Below are 18,790 nucleotides of genomic sequence, written 5' to 3' on the forward strand. Positions count from 1 at the left end.
TGTGCTTTTTTGGTGATGCGCTTGCGTTTAAGAATGAAAATGTTTTTGAAAATTTTTTACTATTACAATAATATTATATTTATTGTCAGCATGTCGGTTTTACTGAAGGTTAGTCGAAAAGAGAAATGTGAAGAATATACTCGACAATTACTGATATTTTATCTTTTGATTTCAGTACAGATTTTAAAAAAGGAGTAATCTGCTTCACTCACCGAATACCTATGAGCATTGTATAGGATCATGATATGTAAAATGTTGAAGAGAGAAATAATTCTATTATGGTATATAAGGGATATTACAATTAATGAACAGCAAGTAAAGAAGGACAGTTAAAGAACGGTTAGAATATAATGACTCTATTCCTATTTTAAGAAGAAGTTAATAATAAAGTTAATCAACTAGTACTCTGCCACTTCATTGGCTATTCAACCGATACTGGAAAATAATCTCCAAACTGTTTTACTCTAGCAGTAGAAACATTGAAAACAATGAAAATTTCTACAGACAGGATCGAAACGATTTATATTATTGAGTAACTTTTTAGTCAAACTGAGCCTAAAACTATACATTATATATATATACATATATCAATGCAATCGGCAGCATTTCCGGTATAAAGTTGGTAGTCTCATGCCTATTATATATGCTAAGGTTTTTTCGGTATTTTTATTGATGCTTGAGTTGGCTATGTTCATTATGGCCATGGGATTGTAAATGGTATTTTATGAGAAAAAGATGCCCTTGAGGTATGATTTTATTAGATTTCGAGCTGTGCTAGGAACTCATCACGGATCAGCCATGTATCAAATTTTGATTGAAATCGGTTAATTCGTCTGAGAGACATAAAATATTCCACCTTAAAGTCGGCGGGTCTGATCAGCGAATTATGTTTTGATAGTTGAAAACAGACCCTTGTCAAAAATGTTTAATTTACATTTCTCTAATTGAGGCTTTGTGTGCAGTTTCGTTGTATATTTTAAGAGCTTAAAAATTTAATTTCACAAAAACGTGAATACTTGTAGTTAGTCATCTAATATCATCCATATGTATTGCAACTGACAAAGACCCTGTTGGTCTCATTTGCATTGTTTATAATTTCGTTCTTGTGCCATTACACAGTTTTGTTTTTTTTTTAGATGAAAAGCTAAAGAGTACAGTATAGAGATGTCAAATACATGTGTTTTCTTTGATGACTCGTTTGACAGCTATCCTTCTACCAAATTATATGCCTATAAAATCAAACATACTATACTAATCTTTGGTAAACCTAAGTTGTCTTTTTCTTTAAATTGTCTTAAATATGAATGTATATATATATTTTTTGCATAAAATGCTTTAATTGTTGCAATAAATGTATTTATACTCTTAGATTTAGTTCCATCTCAGTTCGCGCTAGTAAACTTTGCTTAATTCGTCTTGGTTTTGGTGCGGTGGACCAACATTTTGGAAATATTCTTATAGGGTACTTCGAAAAATAAGGAGAAAGTTGCGCTGAGGAAGTTAAGTACCGCGCAAATGCCTATGTATTCGATTACCTGAAAATATAAGAAAGGTATACATTTTAAATTTAAAAATAAAAAAATAAACCAAACACGAACTTACTAAATTATATAGACTGGTATAGCGAGTTGCATTATTCGAGCTAACTAGTACCACAATGGGTAATGGATTTAACAGGAACAGAGCATAAGTAATTTGATTGAATTTCTTGAAGATTGGATTCTCCAATATGCGAAAGAACCACTTCACACTACCCGCCGCATTTGCGAATATAAGGAAACAAACACTCGACGAAAATAACACTCGTTGAACGATCAACAATACCACATAGAAACCTACTGAGTAACCTCCTGATATTCTGAAGAAATTGATAGTAAAGAAGCAAATGATCGCCAAATAAGCGAGAAACTCTTGAAAGAAATGCGCGTAGAATTGCTTCTGTTGTTTTTGTACGAAAAGCAGGCCAGCCACGCCGCCAATTACGTAGGCCAGGACACGTGATATCGGATTCATATAGAGCTCCGTGAATAGCACCGATGTGGTCTCAAAGGAATATTTATAATTCATTGTGATGGCGGTGTAGATGGTATAAACCAAATTTGCTACTACAGTGGCGAGAGTGAGAGCTTTGCCCGTTTTGGGGTGTCTGTAAGAGAATTTTAATTAGATATATGGCAATTAAAAGTATTTATATATTACGCATGTGTCCTTACTTTACATAGATGAAGAGTAGAATTATACTGAAGATGTAAAATTGCATATCACAAGCTGATGACCAAGTCCAATACACGCACATATCATCGTGGTTAAAGAAATTTTGTATGAACAGTGCACTGCGCCACCAATATAACTCGCAGTTAGCATATATACGATGGCTAAAGTGGAAAACGGATATATCGTCCATCAGAAGCGTTCCAGCATCGGCGAAGCAGATAGCAAGGTAGTACAAAGGACCCAATCTGTTTGAAGTAGAGGCGAGAAGCGAAACATAAACAAATGAAAACATTTCTATCTAACTTCACATATTTAAGATTTTTAGGTGTTGCCAGTTTCCGGTACTTGCCTAATTAAACGGTGCATTATGTACATAAAAACCCTTTTGGTATTCTTCATTACACTATTATTTCGTATGATCTCAATAGTTATGGTGTCTCGGAAAAAGTGGTATGTTTGCAAAAAGCCGCTGTAAAAACAAGCAAATAAATAGTTGTAAAAAAGTTCAAAAAAAATTTTAAATTTATTAACAAATTTTGACATAAGTTGTCACAGTTTAGGAAGATTTTTGGCAAAAAATGTTTGGATACGAAATGCCTATATCTGAACTCTGTATTTTGTCAGAGCGGCCTTTCTTGAAACAAACGTGACAAGTGCATTCTGTATCCCGGATATTAAGTGAGTAGACATAAAGAACATATAAATCAATTGAATAAAAAGTAATAATTCGTAACCAGTATAGTTCTGATACTGCACTTCATCTCAAAAGTATTAATGTGTCGTCTAACCTTTCTCACAACTCACTCATCGCTCTTACCTAATTGTAAAAAACAAATCCACGAAAATGTCGAAATTTCCATAACTACTTGTTAGCTTGTAATGCACGGATTTATTATTTGATGTTAGATAACTGGCGGTCAGTATATGATATGATATTACGCCTAACGCACCATAAAAACGTAAACCATTCACTGCCGGAAAAGCGTCTGTGCCACTCGGGGCAGAAGATTTGTTCGTTGGGAAAAGTAACTCCCAATTGTTTTGAACATCAAAACATTCAATATATCCATTACAGGTTAATTTTGTACTAGTTTGACTCTTCGTTTCAAAATCGTCGGTCGTTGATTTCGTTCCATTTGCAACCACCTCAACCGTTTCGCTATTACGCGTCATACGTTGCCCCAAAGCTAGAAATGTCAGCAGCAATGTCAGTAAACAGAAACCGATAAAAATCATCGTCGAAGGCCTTGTAAAATAGCCTGCACGTAATTTTAAATCCTTCACACTTTCAACACGTAGACGCATATCATAAATATCATTCGAGACAAATAGATCATCCTTCACGTAGGTGTCCATTAGTTGACCGATCTCGGCTATTGTGCAAGCGCTTGGCAAACATAGACCAATACTTATGCGCGGTTCATATAAGATATAAACTGGATCCATTTGCCATGTGGAATTGTGCCACAAATTGACGACACGGAAGTCCGTAGGAAATGGCGCCGTATCTGTCAATATTTTCGGATTCATTTTATGTGGTATATGTGTGGATAATTTAAGATTGACGGGTGTTTTTACAGCATTACAGGTGTCACGACTGCCTATCCAAAGGCCATTGCCCATTATGAATCCAGGTTCTTTAAATCCAGACGAATCATACACTATGAGGAACATAAAAGAGTGGTAGAGAGTTAGGAAGTTAATAAATATTATACAACTAGCTACATTTACGAGCGGTAATGTTTCGGTTCTACGATTACTTGTAAGAATTTATGAAGCAGTTGTTATTATGATTAGTATATGCTTGTAGCTTCTTCCATAGTATCGACTAATTATTAGAATTGCTGGGAATACTAAAAGAGAATCCTTCAATGCAGGGCTTAAAAGTCAAAATTTATATCTACATATTTGGGGCTTAAAGCTGCCACGATAATTCTATAGTACAAATCCTTTGTTTCCAGCTTGTATAAAAGTTAAAAAATTTACTACCTCATAACTAAAAAACTATAGTCATTTTTACTAAAACTTCAGGTTATCCTTCCTTCCTTTTGGCTATCTGCCATGATACTACAAATATTGCGAAAGATATTAAAAAAATACATTTATTTTGGTATAATTAACCAATCAAAGAACGAATTAAAAATTTAATTTATATTTAAGTTCCAAAAAATTCCACATTGTTGTCATTAAAGCCTATTTTGCGAAGTGAAAATATTTGAACTACTTTTGTTACTTAAAACTAGCAAAAGGATAATATTTTTCCTTAATTCTTCATAATTTTGAAATTTCTCGAGGCGATCGGATATTTTTCTCTCTTGTATTGAGTTAATCTTGATACCATTTTACAAAAGCCACTTCAATTTCCCTTTTGCTGTAGAACTCATAAAAAGTAAGACAAAGAAAATTTTTAAAAGGAATAACGAACTTTTATCCTACAGTTATATATGGTTCCGTCGAGCATTATATTCCTTAATCTATCTCAATGGTTGTGAAGGAAAGCACTTACTCTTCATGGCCCATGGCTGTTGCATTAGTATAGCCTTCTGTACTTCCTGGAGTTGCGTATAGCAGTTTTGGCTCACCATATTCGGACGACTGATGACTGTCAGGCCGAAAAGAATTGACGAACGTTGCATTAGTTGGTATTGGTCGCTGTTAGGATCCACTTTTTTCACTGTGGTACATACGCAGCAAAGTAGTGTGAATAGCACCAGCACTTGATAAAGCTTCACTTGTAACATTTTGACAATTTTATTTTTTGTTAATTTATTTTAAGTAATTCAATAATATTTGTAATTTGATTATGTTATCTTAGAACTAGTTTTAAAGTCCTTTTTATATCTTAAGTTAAATTTGTTTCTTCTGGAATTATATATATTTACATATATATATCCTTTGGTTTTTACAATTTCACTTTATGTTCCTTTGTGGGAGTTTATTCAGCGTCTGGAATCCTTAGCTTCCTTTTGAAAATTCCACACTCACTCTCACTTTGAAAATTTGAACCTGTCCGTCTTGGCTTCTATTATATTTCACTTCCCGCTTAACGAGATAGAAATCTAAGCGCCTTAACGCTATACGCGAACTGTCACTAAAAGTTTTTACACACTATGTATATATACGAATCGGCTATTTAGAATGCGAGTGACTAAGAAACTATTATTAACTCCGATTTTCCACATTTTCGCTTAACAAGTTTATTTTGCGTGTATTGTTGTATATAAATATATGCTCCTAGCCTAAGCTTAATGGTATTACTGCAGTAAAAAGTTGAGCATTCCTAGTTTTGCAAATTGACACCTAACCGTGAAAGCTAAATAGTTAAAGGTCAATTTCAGGAAACCCCAGATGTTCAGGTATGAAGAGAATATAATTCTAAGCCCATAGTGTATGGTATGGTGTAACAAAAATTTAAATACACAAATATTTAACGATTTTGCATAAAACAACCTTGGGCTTGCGCAACTAATTCAATTTATCACTAAGCAAAAATACCTATTTCAGTAAATAATATACAGTGTATATTTCATTTACACAGTTATGGCTAATATTTGTTAGTGAAAGTGACGATAGATATACTATAGATTAAATTAGTAACTTAGCTAAATGAAGGCAGTATAATGAAAACCTTATACTCGAAGAATTCAACAAAGATTGGCAATACTTTTTAATAATTTTTCAAAATATGTTTGTATAGTATACATTACGGTTTAATTTGAATAGCTACGCTAATTCTAAAATTTATTTATAAAATCCGCAGAATTCCGGCAAACTAGTCTAAGGTTATGCGTACAGTGTATTGGATACCGAAATAAAAGAAAACTTAGAGAAAAGCATAATTAATGCATATGACAAAAAAAAAACAGCTATTTAATATGCGCTTATGATTGTAACGCTGTCCTGGACAATAGTTTATTCGAAATTTCGTGAAGATATCTTGTCAAACAAAAAAGATTTCCATACAACAAATAGATTTTGTTCGATCAGTTTGTATGGCCGCCAACAAATGGGTAGCTTATTGGAGAGAAAAGGACACATACAAAATTTCAGAACGATATCTCAAAAATAAGCAGACGGTCACGTCTATATCCACTCAGCTCATCATGTTGATCATTTATGTATATACACATATACTTTATAGGGTCTCCGATTTTTTCTTCTGAGTGTTACATATTTCGTGACAGATTTAATATACCCTGGTCAAAGTATAAAAATACAGTATTGTGACCTTAAGTACAATTGTGCTAAATTTCGCACTTTAATATGCGCTAAGCTTAAAGTCAACAAGAAAAAAGTGTTAACTTCGGTTGTACCGAAGCTGTAATACCCTTCACAAAATCGAATGTTTCTTACAAGAACTTGATTCGGATCGTGCAATTTGTGTGGCAGCTATATAAACAATAACTAGTGCCTATACCTTGTTCAGGGTATAACAAGACTTGTTACCTAGTTCGCGGTCTCAAATTTTTAAATGAATTATAGTCAAACTTAACACTATCGGCACGCTCTTAGAATAACAATTGTCTTTCTTTTAACGGAATTAGCAACTCATCTCGTTTAAATGACTTGCAGTCGATGAGAACCAATTACGAGGTGCAAAGGTTTATATTGAAAAAAATATGTAAATATAAAAACATATTTATATATAATATTTGTACGCAAATATATAACACTTGCAATGTGAATCAATTGTAAATTCAAAACTAGAAACGGTGGCGTCTAATGAATTTATTTATTTCAATAATAGTGTAATTTGATTGACAGTATTTGCTCGCAAAAGAATAGATCATGAAATATGCGTGCAATTAAAATGTCGTTTACAAAAAAATTAAGTTGTTTGATTTTTGGTTTCCTTTTTATACCCTAAACAGGGTATATTAGGTTTGCCATGAAGCCATCTAACACTCAGAATAAAACATCTGAGACCCTAGAAAATATATACATAAATTATGAGCATGATGAGCTGAGTTGATTTAGCCATGTCCGTCTGTCCATCCGTCTGTCTGTATATATACAAACTAGTCCCTCAGTTTTTAAGATGTCGATCTAAAATTTTGCACCTGTTCTTTTCTCACTAAGAAGCTGCTCATTTGTCGGAACGGCTGATATTAGACCACTATAGCATATAGCTGCCATTACCAAATTTTTAACTTTACGTAATAGCTTCACGAAATTTGGCACGAGTAATTGTTTAAGGCAACAATGTATTCTATGAAGAAATTGTTCAGATCAGATCAATATATCTTATAGCTGTCATACAAATTAAACAATCGGAATCAAGTTCTTGAGAGAAATATTTGGATTTGTGAAGGGTATTATATCTTCGGTGCAACCGAAGTTAACGTTTTTTATTGTTTAGTAGTAATAGTATTTGTTACATTGGAAATCTGAAAATGACTTATGGAAACGAGATCTGCAATGTTTACGAAAGAGTTGGCAAAATCTCAATACAAACTTTGTTAGGTATAGTTGACATCAGTGAAAGAACAAACTAAATACCATGTATATGTATATAATTTACTTTCTTATGTATTACACCTGTTATTCTTTACTATTGTTATTTTTACATACTTACATTTTGTATCGAACGAACGTCTTTGTGTAAAATGTTCCAACAAACTTTATATGCCTAGCTTAGTTCTGAGACATTAAAAAATCCAGTTATATCAGAACACATTAGCCATAGAGTTAGACAAAATTTTACATCAAACAAAATACAATAAAATGTGGCTGTCATACAAGCTAGTAGTTCTTTTATGAAAAACTTTTTTATTTGAAAAAATATCTTCACGAATTTCGGTATAGATTATTGTCCAAAGCACTGTTGTCACCGACTAGCGGACCATAATAAGTAAACAACACTTTTTTTTTGGTAAAGTTTAGCAAGCGCATCAAAATATGTCCGACGGTTTTGACTTTTAAAATGCGAGGGAACGTAATGTTCAGCAATATATGAACTAAACACTTTCTTATTAACGGGTTTTCTTCAGACATATGGTTTTCAATGAGGCAATACCTATGCCGGAGTTGGTCTTTTTGAAAGCTGTTTCCCGATTTATCTACTCAGTTTGGCTTGCCATTTCATAATGAACAGACTTACTCCGGAGCAAATTGTGCAAATTTATTACCAATATAATAGTACGGTTTCGCATTGCGCTCTACGCCTGATATTCGGTCGACATAATCGCCCAGCATGGATCAGTTTCGCACTACATTTACTCGGGTGGATAATGCATATCCTCAGAGCTGCCGTACAGTGCGCAACGAGGACCCTATTGCTGCTGTGGAGCAGGCTGTCGAAGAAGGCTGGAAATAGTCCATCCGCCATCGGGACCCACAATTGGAACCATCTAATTATGGAAGATTTTGTGGAAGGATCTTAGTTGCGGCCTCACAAATCAAATTGTTGCAAAAGTTTAATTAAAACCGAAAGACCATCAAGCGCGTCGAACGTTACTTGGATGGCCCAAAACCTTAGCAGCCGCTCTTTTGGCTTACTCCACCAATATTAACAATTGCTTTGACATGTTTTCCTTTCAATTGTTGGGTATAACTTTTGGTAATAGTATTTTGAAACAAGCATTTTTACAGAGAATTAGACCAAGCCAATTGCTTATAACAGTGTACTGTCAACATTGTAGACGTCAATGACTATTAAACGACTTACTTGTTAGTAAGAAAATCTTTACGATGGTCTACGATTGTTGACGTGATCAACTTAACTGAATAAAAATAGTTTTCTGCTACTTTTTCTTAACTACTTTTAATTTCAGTATTGATTGAAAAATAGCGATAATGCGGTTTATTCTTACTAATACGCGTAATAAAATATTAAAATTATATAAAAATTATCTGCATTCACATATTTGCATACTCATAAAACGCATGCGTGCAGAGTTTGTTATTGAAACGAATTGTGTTTTATTCTTCTAAATGGAAATGTTTTTATGCGATTAATGCTTCTATGTGGATAATTTTAATTAAGTGCTACAATATTCCGAAGAAATGCAACTGGCACAGTTGGTTTTGATTCTTATGACTCTTTCGCTTTGCACACGATTTGCTTCCACGGCGTACACCCGCAAGTAGACGTGTACTTTTATTTATTCCCACAAACCTATCATACATATCTACATATATGTTCATATAGAGTAAACTTTGCTTTCTTTTTGTTTTTTTTTTTTTCATTCATGTGCTCATTTTTGTTCCAACACAATTGTCAACGGATCTGCTTAGGTTCGTTCATAAATCAATGAGACATGATTGACGTTTCAATACGAGATTTATTCTCATTCTTCTTCCTTATGCCATTTGTAATTTGATTTTTCATTTAATGCGCTTTTGTTTTAGCTTGGAATGGTATTTGGATTTACTGATTTGATAATAAGATTGCTATGCCAGACAGCGCTAGGAATTGATTTCGCTTAGTGCGAGAGGTGATAATGAATTTCTCTGCTTTAACTAACAATGCTGCAAAAATTTATTCCGTTTCTAAAATTAACCATGGGTATTTGCTCTAAGCATATATAATATATGTTACATATATAATCATACAAAACCGAAAACTAATTTTAATTATCGTGTTAATTACTTTCGATTATTTTTGATTCTTTTGATTGCTTTAATCATTATTTTTATTTCAATGCCAAGAAACATATTTACCTGCTAGCAGCGTTGCAAATTTTTTAATTAAAAAATTGATGATATATAATATATACAAATATTTAAATATTTAACTTTTAATCAAGATGTTGGATTGTTGATGTTGCATGTAAAATGCAAAAATACGAAATGCAGCCGCTGGTCTGTCTAAAATACCGAACACTCATTATTTACAAGCTTGCACTGGATAATTTGCTAACTTTATCAGGAGCAGCAAATCAAAAACACCTTTTGCCACTCAACTCAACCGTGCTTGTCCTACATTCTTCGCAAGCAGTTAATATGTGCATACCTGCAAATACTCACTTGTCTTCTTTATTGTTTTTGTATGCGTAAGTAAGCATCCTTTTGTTCTTGTCACAAGATATGTTGAGAATTTATGTTGACATTTGGTGTCCTTTTGCAATTAGATCAAAAAATATTGTACATGTGATCTTTAATTTGAATAACAACTTGCGTATTTCTGATAATATCTTTTAAAAGTTATATTACCGAAGCGAAAATAAGAAAAACTAACCAGCGTACAGCAAAAAACTTAAAAAATTCCGCTAAAGACAAAACATACGGATTTGTACAAACCCCCATGAAAGCGGAAAATAACTCTATTAAGCACAAAAAATAAGTCATGGGCAATTGCTATGAAAATACCCGCGTATATCGCTTCATTAATTTGTTTGCAAAGGTAGAATACGTGTTGATGGAGTTATTCGTTTAATAAAAAGCAAAGCTAGTGATATTTTTTTATTCATATCATAACATTTTTTCTAATGTATATACGATATTGAAATGTTAAATGCTTTCATATGTTTATGTCGTAACAATTTATTATTTTAGTTGTGTTGGGGAGCTTTGAAAAAAATATGCCAAAAATACTTTACAATTGAATTGATAAGTTCAAAAACTGACATAATTGATGACACAATGTAAAATTTTATTAAATGAAAATAAACTTAGGAAAAGAAATCGGTTAAACATTAGGTGATATGCAGGGTACTTCATCTTTTATTGGCAGTATATAAATAACAATTCATTTTAAATGTGTTTGAAGAGCAAAATATTCACTATATATCTCCAGATGCTTAAAAACCTTTGATGTGGCTAATGAAGTTTGTTACTTGCCGTTTCGACAATAACTTTTCATACATGGGTTTCTTCGAGCAAAATGCTGCCTATTTTCAAGCATTTTTGTTTCGTTCATCATATAGCAAATAAAACATTTTATTCAAACTTTTTATTATTCCAAAGGTACGTATTTTACAATGATTTTATGAAATATAGGAAAAACCTAGGAAAATATTCAAAACTCGAAAAATACGACGTCATTTCCGGCAGTCCTTCGGAAAAGGGCTGTCTCCGCGTTGACAACAGTACTTCTTTCAAAATCATCTGAAGTAAAAAAAAATCGTGTTTCGCCATAAACTTGGTATTGGACGAAGGAAAAAAAAAACAAATTATATTGTTTGCGGACATTTTTGCATAAGAATGCTAGTTTTGGTCAAAAAACGCTCAAAGTTTTTTGTTTCTTTTTAAATAGTTGTAATTGAACAAAAAAAAAACCTTTATTGCAAGACCTTGTAAATTATATCTCGAAGACCTGTGTAAAATTTTATTAAGATCATTAAGAATTGCTTTGTAAATTTTTTTCTTTAGGGGCATTTTATTTGTTAAATGATATATTTAAGATACTATAATAATAGGTGATTCATTTTGAAAAGTGTTGAGCTCGAAGAAATTTTCCTATCCAACTGAAAAAACAAATTTTCGGTAAAAACGCGTTTAAAGTTTTGGGAGTCGATTATACGAAGTTAAAAAATAAGTTCACAAATACGCTCAAATCTCCGAAACTCTTTGCCCCATAAACCCAAATCGAATTTTCGGAATATAGTCTTAAATATATTTACATTCGTTTCACAACTGTAGAGCTAAAATTAGAATCTTTTATTGAAAGTTTTTTTTTATTCCCTACTTTAAGCATAGATTCCGTTAACGAGATTTATTCATAATTATATAGTTATTTATGGCTCTGCATAGTTTATATATCAGTTCTGGTGGAATTAAACAGTTTTTACTTACTTTACTTTTACTAAAACATGTGTATTTTTGACTCTTTGACTTTTGACTCGTTTGACAGTAATTGCTAATTCAATGCCTCTTAAACCAAACATATTATATGACTCTATGATAAACCGAAAATTTCTTTTTTTTAAACTGTCTTAAAAATGTATATTATTATATAGATCTTTATTTATACTCTTAGATTTAGTTCCATTTCAGTTCGCGCTAGTAAACTTTGCTTAATTCGTCTTGGTTTTGGTGCGGTGGACCAACATTTTTGAAATATTCTTATAGGGTACTTCGAAAAATAAGGCGAAAGTTGAGCTGAGGAAGTATAGTACCGCGCAAATGCCTATGTATTCGATTGCCTAAAAATACAAGAAATTTATACATGTTAAAGATGAAAATTTAAAAGAAACAAAACTCGAACTCACTAAATTATATGGACTGGTATAGCGACTTGCATTATTCGAGCTAACCAGTACCACAATAGGTAATGGATTACACAGGAACAGAGCATAAGTAATTTGATTGAATTTCTTGAAGATTGGATTCTCCAATATGCCAAAAAACCACTTCACACTACCCGCCGCATTTGCGAATATAAGGAAACAAACACTCGACGAAAATAACATTCGTTGAACGACTAACATTACCACATAGAAACCCACTGAGTAACCTCCTGCTAATTTGGAGAAATTAATAATAAAGAAGAAAATGATCGCCAAATAGCCAAGAAATTCTTGCAAAGACTGATTTTGAAAGAAATTCGCGTAGAGTTGCTTTTCTTGGTTTTGTACGAAAAGCAGGCCAGCCACGCCGCCAATTACGTAGGCCAGGACACGTGACAACGGATTCATATAGAGTTCCGTTAATAGCATCGATGTGGTCTCAAAGGAATATTTATAATTCATTGTGATGGCGGTGTAGATGGTATATACCAAATTTGCTGCTACAGTGGCGAGAGTGAGAGCTTTGCCCGTTTTGGGGTGTCTGTAAGAGAATTTTAATTAGATATATGGAAATTAAAAGTATTTATATATTACGCATGTGTCCTTACTTTACATAGATGAAGAGTAGAATTATACTGAAAATGTAAAATTGCATATCACAAGCTGATGACCAAGTCCAATACACGCACATATCGTCGTGCTTGAACAAATTTTGTATGAAGAGAGCACTGCGCCACCAATATAACTCGCAGTTAGCATATATACGATGGCTAAAGTGGAAAACCGATATATCGTCCATCAGAAGCGATCCAGCATCGGCCAAGCAGATAACAAGGAAATACAAAGGACCCAATCTGTTTGAAGTAGAGTAAATAAACGAAACAAATAGCAATGTTTCTTTCATATTTTATATGTTTTCGATCAGCTAGTTTCAGATTTCTAAGCAATACCAGCTTTCGCTACTTACCTAATCAAACGATGCATTATGTACATAAATACCGCTTTCGTATTCTTAATTACACTACTTTTTCGTATGGTCTCAATAGTTTTGGTGTCTCGGAAAAAGTGGTATGTTTGCAAAAAGCCACTGTAAAAACAATCAAATAAATATTTGTAAAAAAATGCTATAGTTTGAAAAAAAATTAATATTTATTAACAAATTTTAACATATGTCTTCACAGTTTAGGAAAATTTTTGGCATAGATATGGCAGGTGGAGAATAGATTTTAACTCAGCGTCAAATAAAGTCTAGGCCAGAATTTAGAGCTACAAGTAGAAATAACTCTAAAAACTTGCCGAACATCTTTCACTTTAAAAGTTCTTAAGTTAACTCAAGTTTTGCCTGCGAATTTTCATTCTCATCAGCCTTTCAAGGCTAAATTTCTGTATCCCGAATATTATGTGAATAGACATACAGAAGGTATAAAGAAATTAAATAAAAAGTATGAATTCGGAACCAGTATAGTTCTGATACCGCACTTCATCTCAAAAGTATTAAAGTGTCGTCTAACCTTTCTCACAACTCACTCATCGCTCTTACCTAATTGTAAAAAACAAATCCACAAACACGTCCAAATTTCCAAAACTACTTGTTAGTATATAGTGCACGGATTTATTATTTGATGTCAGGTAACCGCCGGTCAGTGTATGGTATAAAATTACGCCCAACGCTCCATAAAAACGTAAACCATTCACTGCCGGAAAAGTATCGGTGCCACTAGAGCCAGCAGTTGTGTTCTTTGGGAAAAGTAACTCCCAATTGTTTTGAACATCAAAACATTCAATATATCCATTACAGGTTAATTTTGTACTAGTTTGACTCTTCGTTTCAAAATCGTCGGTCGTTGATTTCGTTCCATTTGCAACCACCTCAACCGTTTCGCTATTACGCTTCATACGTTGCCCCAAAGCTAGAAATGTCAGCAGCAATGTCAGTAAACAGAAACCGATAAAAATCATCGTCGAAGGCCTTGTAAAATAGCCTGCACGTAATTTTAAATCCTTCACACTTTCAACACGCAGACGCATATCATAAATATCATTCGACACAAATAGATCATCCTTCACGTAGGTGGCCATTAGTTGACCGATCTCGGCTGTTGTGCAAGCGCTTGGCAAACATAGACCAATACTTATGCGCGGTTCATAGAACAGATATACTGGATCCATTTGCCATGTGGAATTGTGGTACAAATTGACGACACGGTAGTCCGTAGAAAATGGCGCCGTATCTGTCATTATTTTCGGATTCATTTTATGTGGTATATGTGTGGATAATTTAAGATTGACGGGTGTTTTTACAGCATTACATGTGTCGCGACTGCCCAACCAGAGGCCATTGCCCATTATGAATCCAGGCTGTTTAAATCCGGACGAATCATACACTATGAGGAATATAAAAGAGTGAAAGAGAGCTAGCAAATTAATAAATATTATACAACTAGGTGCATATACGATCGGTAATGTTTCGTACAAAAAATTTTCTGGAAAAAAATTTGTATTACTTAGAATTTTTTTTCAAACTATAAAAGGAGGCTACCTCATAACTAAAAAACTGTAGTATTTTGTACTAAGGCTCCACGTTATCCTTCCTTTCTTTTGGCTATCTGCGCCATGATGCTAATACGAAAGATATAAAAAAAATACATACAAGTATATTTTGGTATAATTAACCGATCAAAGGACGAATTACAAATTTAATTCTTATCTAAGTTCCAGGAAATTCCACCATGTTGTCATGAAAGCATATTTTTCTAACTGAAGAGATTTGAACTTCTTTTGTTACTTAAAAGTAGCAAAAAGATGATATTTCTCCTTACTTCTTCATAATTCTTAAATTTCTCATGTCGATTGGATACTTTTCTCTATTGTCCTGCGCTCATTTTCCTACCATTTTACAAAAGCCACTTAAATCTGCCTTTCGCTATATAATTCATGACATAAAAGACTAAAAATGATTTTAAAAAGAATAACGAACTTTTATCCTACAGTTCTATATAGTTCCTTCGAGCATCATATTCCTTGATCTATCTCATTGGTTGTGAAAGGAAGCACTTACTCTTCATGGCCCAGTGAAGCCCGGCAGCACTGCGTCATCGATGCTGATGAATTTGATGCCGATAATGAAGTCGATGTGATGATTGATTACACTGCAGTCATTTATAATTTATGGCATGCAGTGAATTCCTTTGGTTGCTCGTGCTTCTAGCGGAAGTCGCCCAAATGTTTATGTAAATGTGTCGATGAGCACTACGCTGCCAGACTTTGTGGCAAGCAAGTTGCTTCAAGCAATGGTAGTGAAAGACACGGACATATATTTATTTGGACCAACTTTATTAAATTTCAATCAAATTTGCACGAAATTATGCTTATTAAATGCAAAATTAGTTAGAATTATAATGTCTTGGGCGTTTTTTAGTAGGAATTAGAAATTCCAGTAAATTTAATATAACAAATAATTGAATTTGAGAAAGAACGGACTTTCATGTTAGCTGAATTATAATGTTAAGAAGTAATCTTAATTGATTTTCCAAGCCAAAACATTTTGGTTCAAATGCGCAGCACATTTATTATACTTTTATATAGTTTTTGTAAATAACTTGAAAAATTTTGTTTTAAAAAATCATTTAACTTGATGTAATCAGATTGAGGAGATAATTTCAAAAAATATTATGAAAAAAAAAATAGTATATACAGAATGGCAACCCTAAGCGACCGATATTACGTAGAAATACAATTTTGTTATTAATATTTATCAATATTTGTATCCTGAATAGCGTAGGGTTTTCCACGAAGTTTCTAACAACCAGAAAGAAACGTCGCAGACCCTCTCAAGTATACCATATACAAGTATATTGATAAATGATCAACGTGATGCCCTGTTCGTCTCTCTGTCTGTATATACGCAAACTAGTCTCTCAGTTTTAGATATCGGTCTGAAATTTTGCACATGTGCTTTTCTTCCAAAAAAGCGGATAGTTTGTCGGAAACACCAGTATCGCATTACAATAGGATATAACTGTCAAGGAAACTGATCGATTGAAATCAAATCCTTCCATAGAAAACTTTTTTATTTAATAAATTATGTTTATGAAATTTGGCGTGAATTATTTTTCAAGGCAATGCTACAATCTTCGAATAAATTATTTATATCGGCTTACTATAGCGTATAGCTGTCATACAAACTGATCGATGAAAATATATTCGTTGTATGGAAAACTTTTTTATTTGAAAAAATATCTTTACGAAATTTGATATAGACTACTATCTAAACTAGTACAGTAAGAAACTAGTGTTCTAAGAAATAATTTAGATTGAACTACTATAGCATAGCATATCGATCAAATTCAAGTTCTCATATTGAAAACTTCTTTAATTGACAAGACATCGTTACGAAATTTGAAATAAATAATTTTCCATGGCAATGTTGCAATCTTCGAATAAATTGTTTAGTTCGGATATTTATAGCATATAGCTGTCAGGCAAACTGGCCGATAAAAATCAAGATAAAGATCTCTTTATACCCTTGTATGTTTTAAGAAATGCACTTGCGAAGGTTATATAACGTTTTTTCTTGTGAATATTTATACATTTTTTTTTTGTTTTTACTACTTTCATTTCCTGTGTGCTTATCCGAAAAGATACTTTGAATAAAAGAAACATTCGTTTCTTCAAACAATTCCATATCAATGCAACCCCGACTCTTTAGCGAAGATTATTTAAACATAATAAGAGAAAAATTAAATAACTATTATACTTCAGAAAAAGATTTTTAAGTATTCCGAAACACTATAGATTTTTTTTTACAAAGTGTAAGAACTTGTATCCGTCGAAAATTGCTATTTTCTTACCAAAAACACCGTTAACCATTAAATCGTTTGCCAAACCCCCTTGTTTAGCTTCCGGTGCACTTTAAAACTCTGTAAAAGCCGTTATAGCTACTTAACAGTTTAACTATTTAACTGTTATACATGTAAAAATGTAAGTACAATAGCCGTACTTAAAGTACGGAATGTAAGTGTTAGTAAAGCAATTTTGTAGTTGCCGCGCTTTTCTTGAGTTTTTATTACTTAGATAAACAAAACAACGCCACTGCATACCTATACACACACACATCTACTTAGCTATAACTTTAGGTAAGTGTAAACGAAATGTAACAAAGTTCGCAGCGACAATGGTTTCTCAACATCATTACCAACCATGAACTTGTTGCATTTACAGCTTCTTACTCATTTACTTAACGTACTCACGTTTCCGATTGAACGGCACATCAACTGCGTGAGTGGGAGAGGAGCGAGGGAGTTTATTGCCTTTACTTACTTAGTCCTACTCTTGCTGACGTCTTCTCAACAAAGTTTTAACACAATTTTTTCGAATACTTTTCATTGGTTTATTTTGTGTTTGTTTCTGGCTTCTAGCTTCAACGCCCAACTACTCAACTGAGACCACCTCCAGCACTTTTGTTGTATTGCTCTGCCATTTCGAATACTTTTATGCGTTTTATGCCTTCGCAAAGTACTTACAATGACATTTTCCACACATAAAATGACTTCAATGTAGGTTTAAAACGGATACATGACGGCGGTTGGGGGGTACGCAGATTGGCAGTTTACATAACATAAAAAGTGTGTCGCAAAATATACATTGGCACGTGCAGTATTTTTATTGCTGACATATTGTAGTGCGTTAATACGCAGCCAGGTGCATTTGGGTTATGCCATGACACACCAATACACACGAATTTCGATGTACTCGTTATATTGTAGTTCGTTGAATTACCCATACAGAGCATGAGAAAGGCGCTCACCTTTCGATTTGAGTAGGTTTAGTGTAATGATAAAATTAAAGCGGTATCGTATAGCAGTAACAAGTAGTAAAACGAGCAGTTTTTAAATGTCTACTTACTCGTATGTAGGTACATATTTATGTATACAATGTGTAATAAGCATACATTGACCCTGAAAAAATATATTTGTTGGCAACAATTTTTACCCTTTGATTTTAAAAATAAATCTTTTACAAAATATATTGAAATAAATATGGACAAAAATATTGACACAAGTAATTATTGAGTAAATAATATTGATGTTGATAATATTGGTTAGAATTTCTAGTCAGATTGTTTTGGAAGTAGAACAGATAACCGATAAATATGTTAGTTTTTCATTGCTTGTGAATGATCAAATATAAATAATATGTATCAAAAACAATTTACTGCGTTAATGATATTAATTATTGTCCATATTTGCATTAATTGTAGTGTGGATACTTTTGTATGTACAATAAATATTTATGGAAAATTTGTGTCGGCAATGTGCAATATTTTGTAAAAAATAAAAACGCTAAGTACATATGTATATGCAAAATTTGTATCAATTATTGACTATTTAATTATTATTGTCCACGTT

The 18,790-nt window shown here is 32.9% G+C and overlaps 2 protein-coding genes across 2 annotated transcripts; both read right to left on the bottom strand.

The window, feature by feature from the left end:
* Positions 1 to 1,289: 1,289 nt before the first annotated feature.
* Positions 1,290 to 5,284, bottom strand: LOC106624153 (nose resistant to fluoxetine protein 6). The gene is made up of 6 exons (XM_070107411.1): positions 4,721 to 5,284; positions 3,032 to 3,875; positions 2,564 to 2,683; positions 2,214 to 2,459; positions 1,603 to 2,146; positions 1,290 to 1,535 (listed from the first exon to the last, which is right to left on the bottom strand). Exons 1-6 carry the CDS (start codon positions 4,953 to 4,955, stop codon positions 1,407 to 1,409), a joined length of 2,118 nt encoding a protein of 705 aa, XP_069963512.1. The 5' UTR covers positions 4,956 to 5,284; the 3' UTR covers positions 1,290 to 1,406.
* Positions 5,285 to 11,601: 6,317 nt separating this feature from the next.
* Positions 11,602 to 14,761, bottom strand: LOC138856380 (nose resistant to fluoxetine protein 6-like). Its single transcript, XM_070107412.1, has 5 exons — positions 13,924 to 14,761; positions 13,351 to 13,470; positions 12,992 to 13,237; positions 12,366 to 12,924; positions 11,602 to 12,299 (listed from the first exon to the last, which is right to left on the bottom strand). Exons 1-5 carry the CDS (start codon positions 14,727 to 14,729, stop codon positions 12,171 to 12,173), a joined length of 1,860 nt encoding a protein of 619 aa, XP_069963513.1. The 5' UTR covers positions 14,730 to 14,761; the 3' UTR covers positions 11,602 to 12,170.
* Between the last annotated feature and the right edge of the window lie 4,029 nt (positions 14,762 to 18,790).

Source organism: Bactrocera oleae, chromosome 3 (assembly GCF_042242935.1).
Source record: "Bactrocera oleae isolate idBacOlea1 chromosome 3, idBacOlea1, whole genome shotgun sequence".
In the NCBI taxonomy this organism is placed as follows: domain Eukaryota; kingdom Metazoa; phylum Arthropoda; class Insecta; order Diptera; family Tephritidae; genus Bactrocera; species Bactrocera oleae.

What these genes read in the sequence shown, in the direction of transcription:
- LOC106624153 (XM_070107411.1), bottom strand. Translation starts at nt 4,955, where the DNA reads ATGTTACAAGTGAAGCTTTATCAAGTGCTGGTGCTATTCACACTACTT. An exon ending in ACAGCCATGGGCCATGAAGA is followed by an intron (nt 3,876 to 4,720) that starts GTAAGTGCTTTC and finishes TGTTCCTCATAG; the next exon opens with TGTATGATTCGTCTGGATTT. An exon ending in CTACTCTTCATCTATGTAAA is followed by an intron (nt 2,147 to 2,213) that starts GTAAGGACACAT and finishes ATTCTCTTACAG; the next exon opens with ACACCCCAAAACGGGCAAAG.
- LOC138856380 (XM_070107412.1), bottom strand. Translation starts at nt 14,729, where the DNA reads ATGGGCAATGGCCTCTGGTTGGGCAGTCGCGACACATGTAATGCTGTA. An exon ending in GATTTGTTTTTTACAATTAG is followed by an intron (nt 13,471 to 13,923) that starts GTAAGAGCGATG and finishes TTGTTTTTACAG; the next exon opens with TGGCTTTTTGCAAACATACC. An exon ending in ATACCAGTCCATATAATTTA is followed by an intron (nt 12,300 to 12,365) that starts GTGAGTTCGAGT and finishes TTGTATTTTTAG; the next exon opens with GCAATCGAATACATAGGCAT.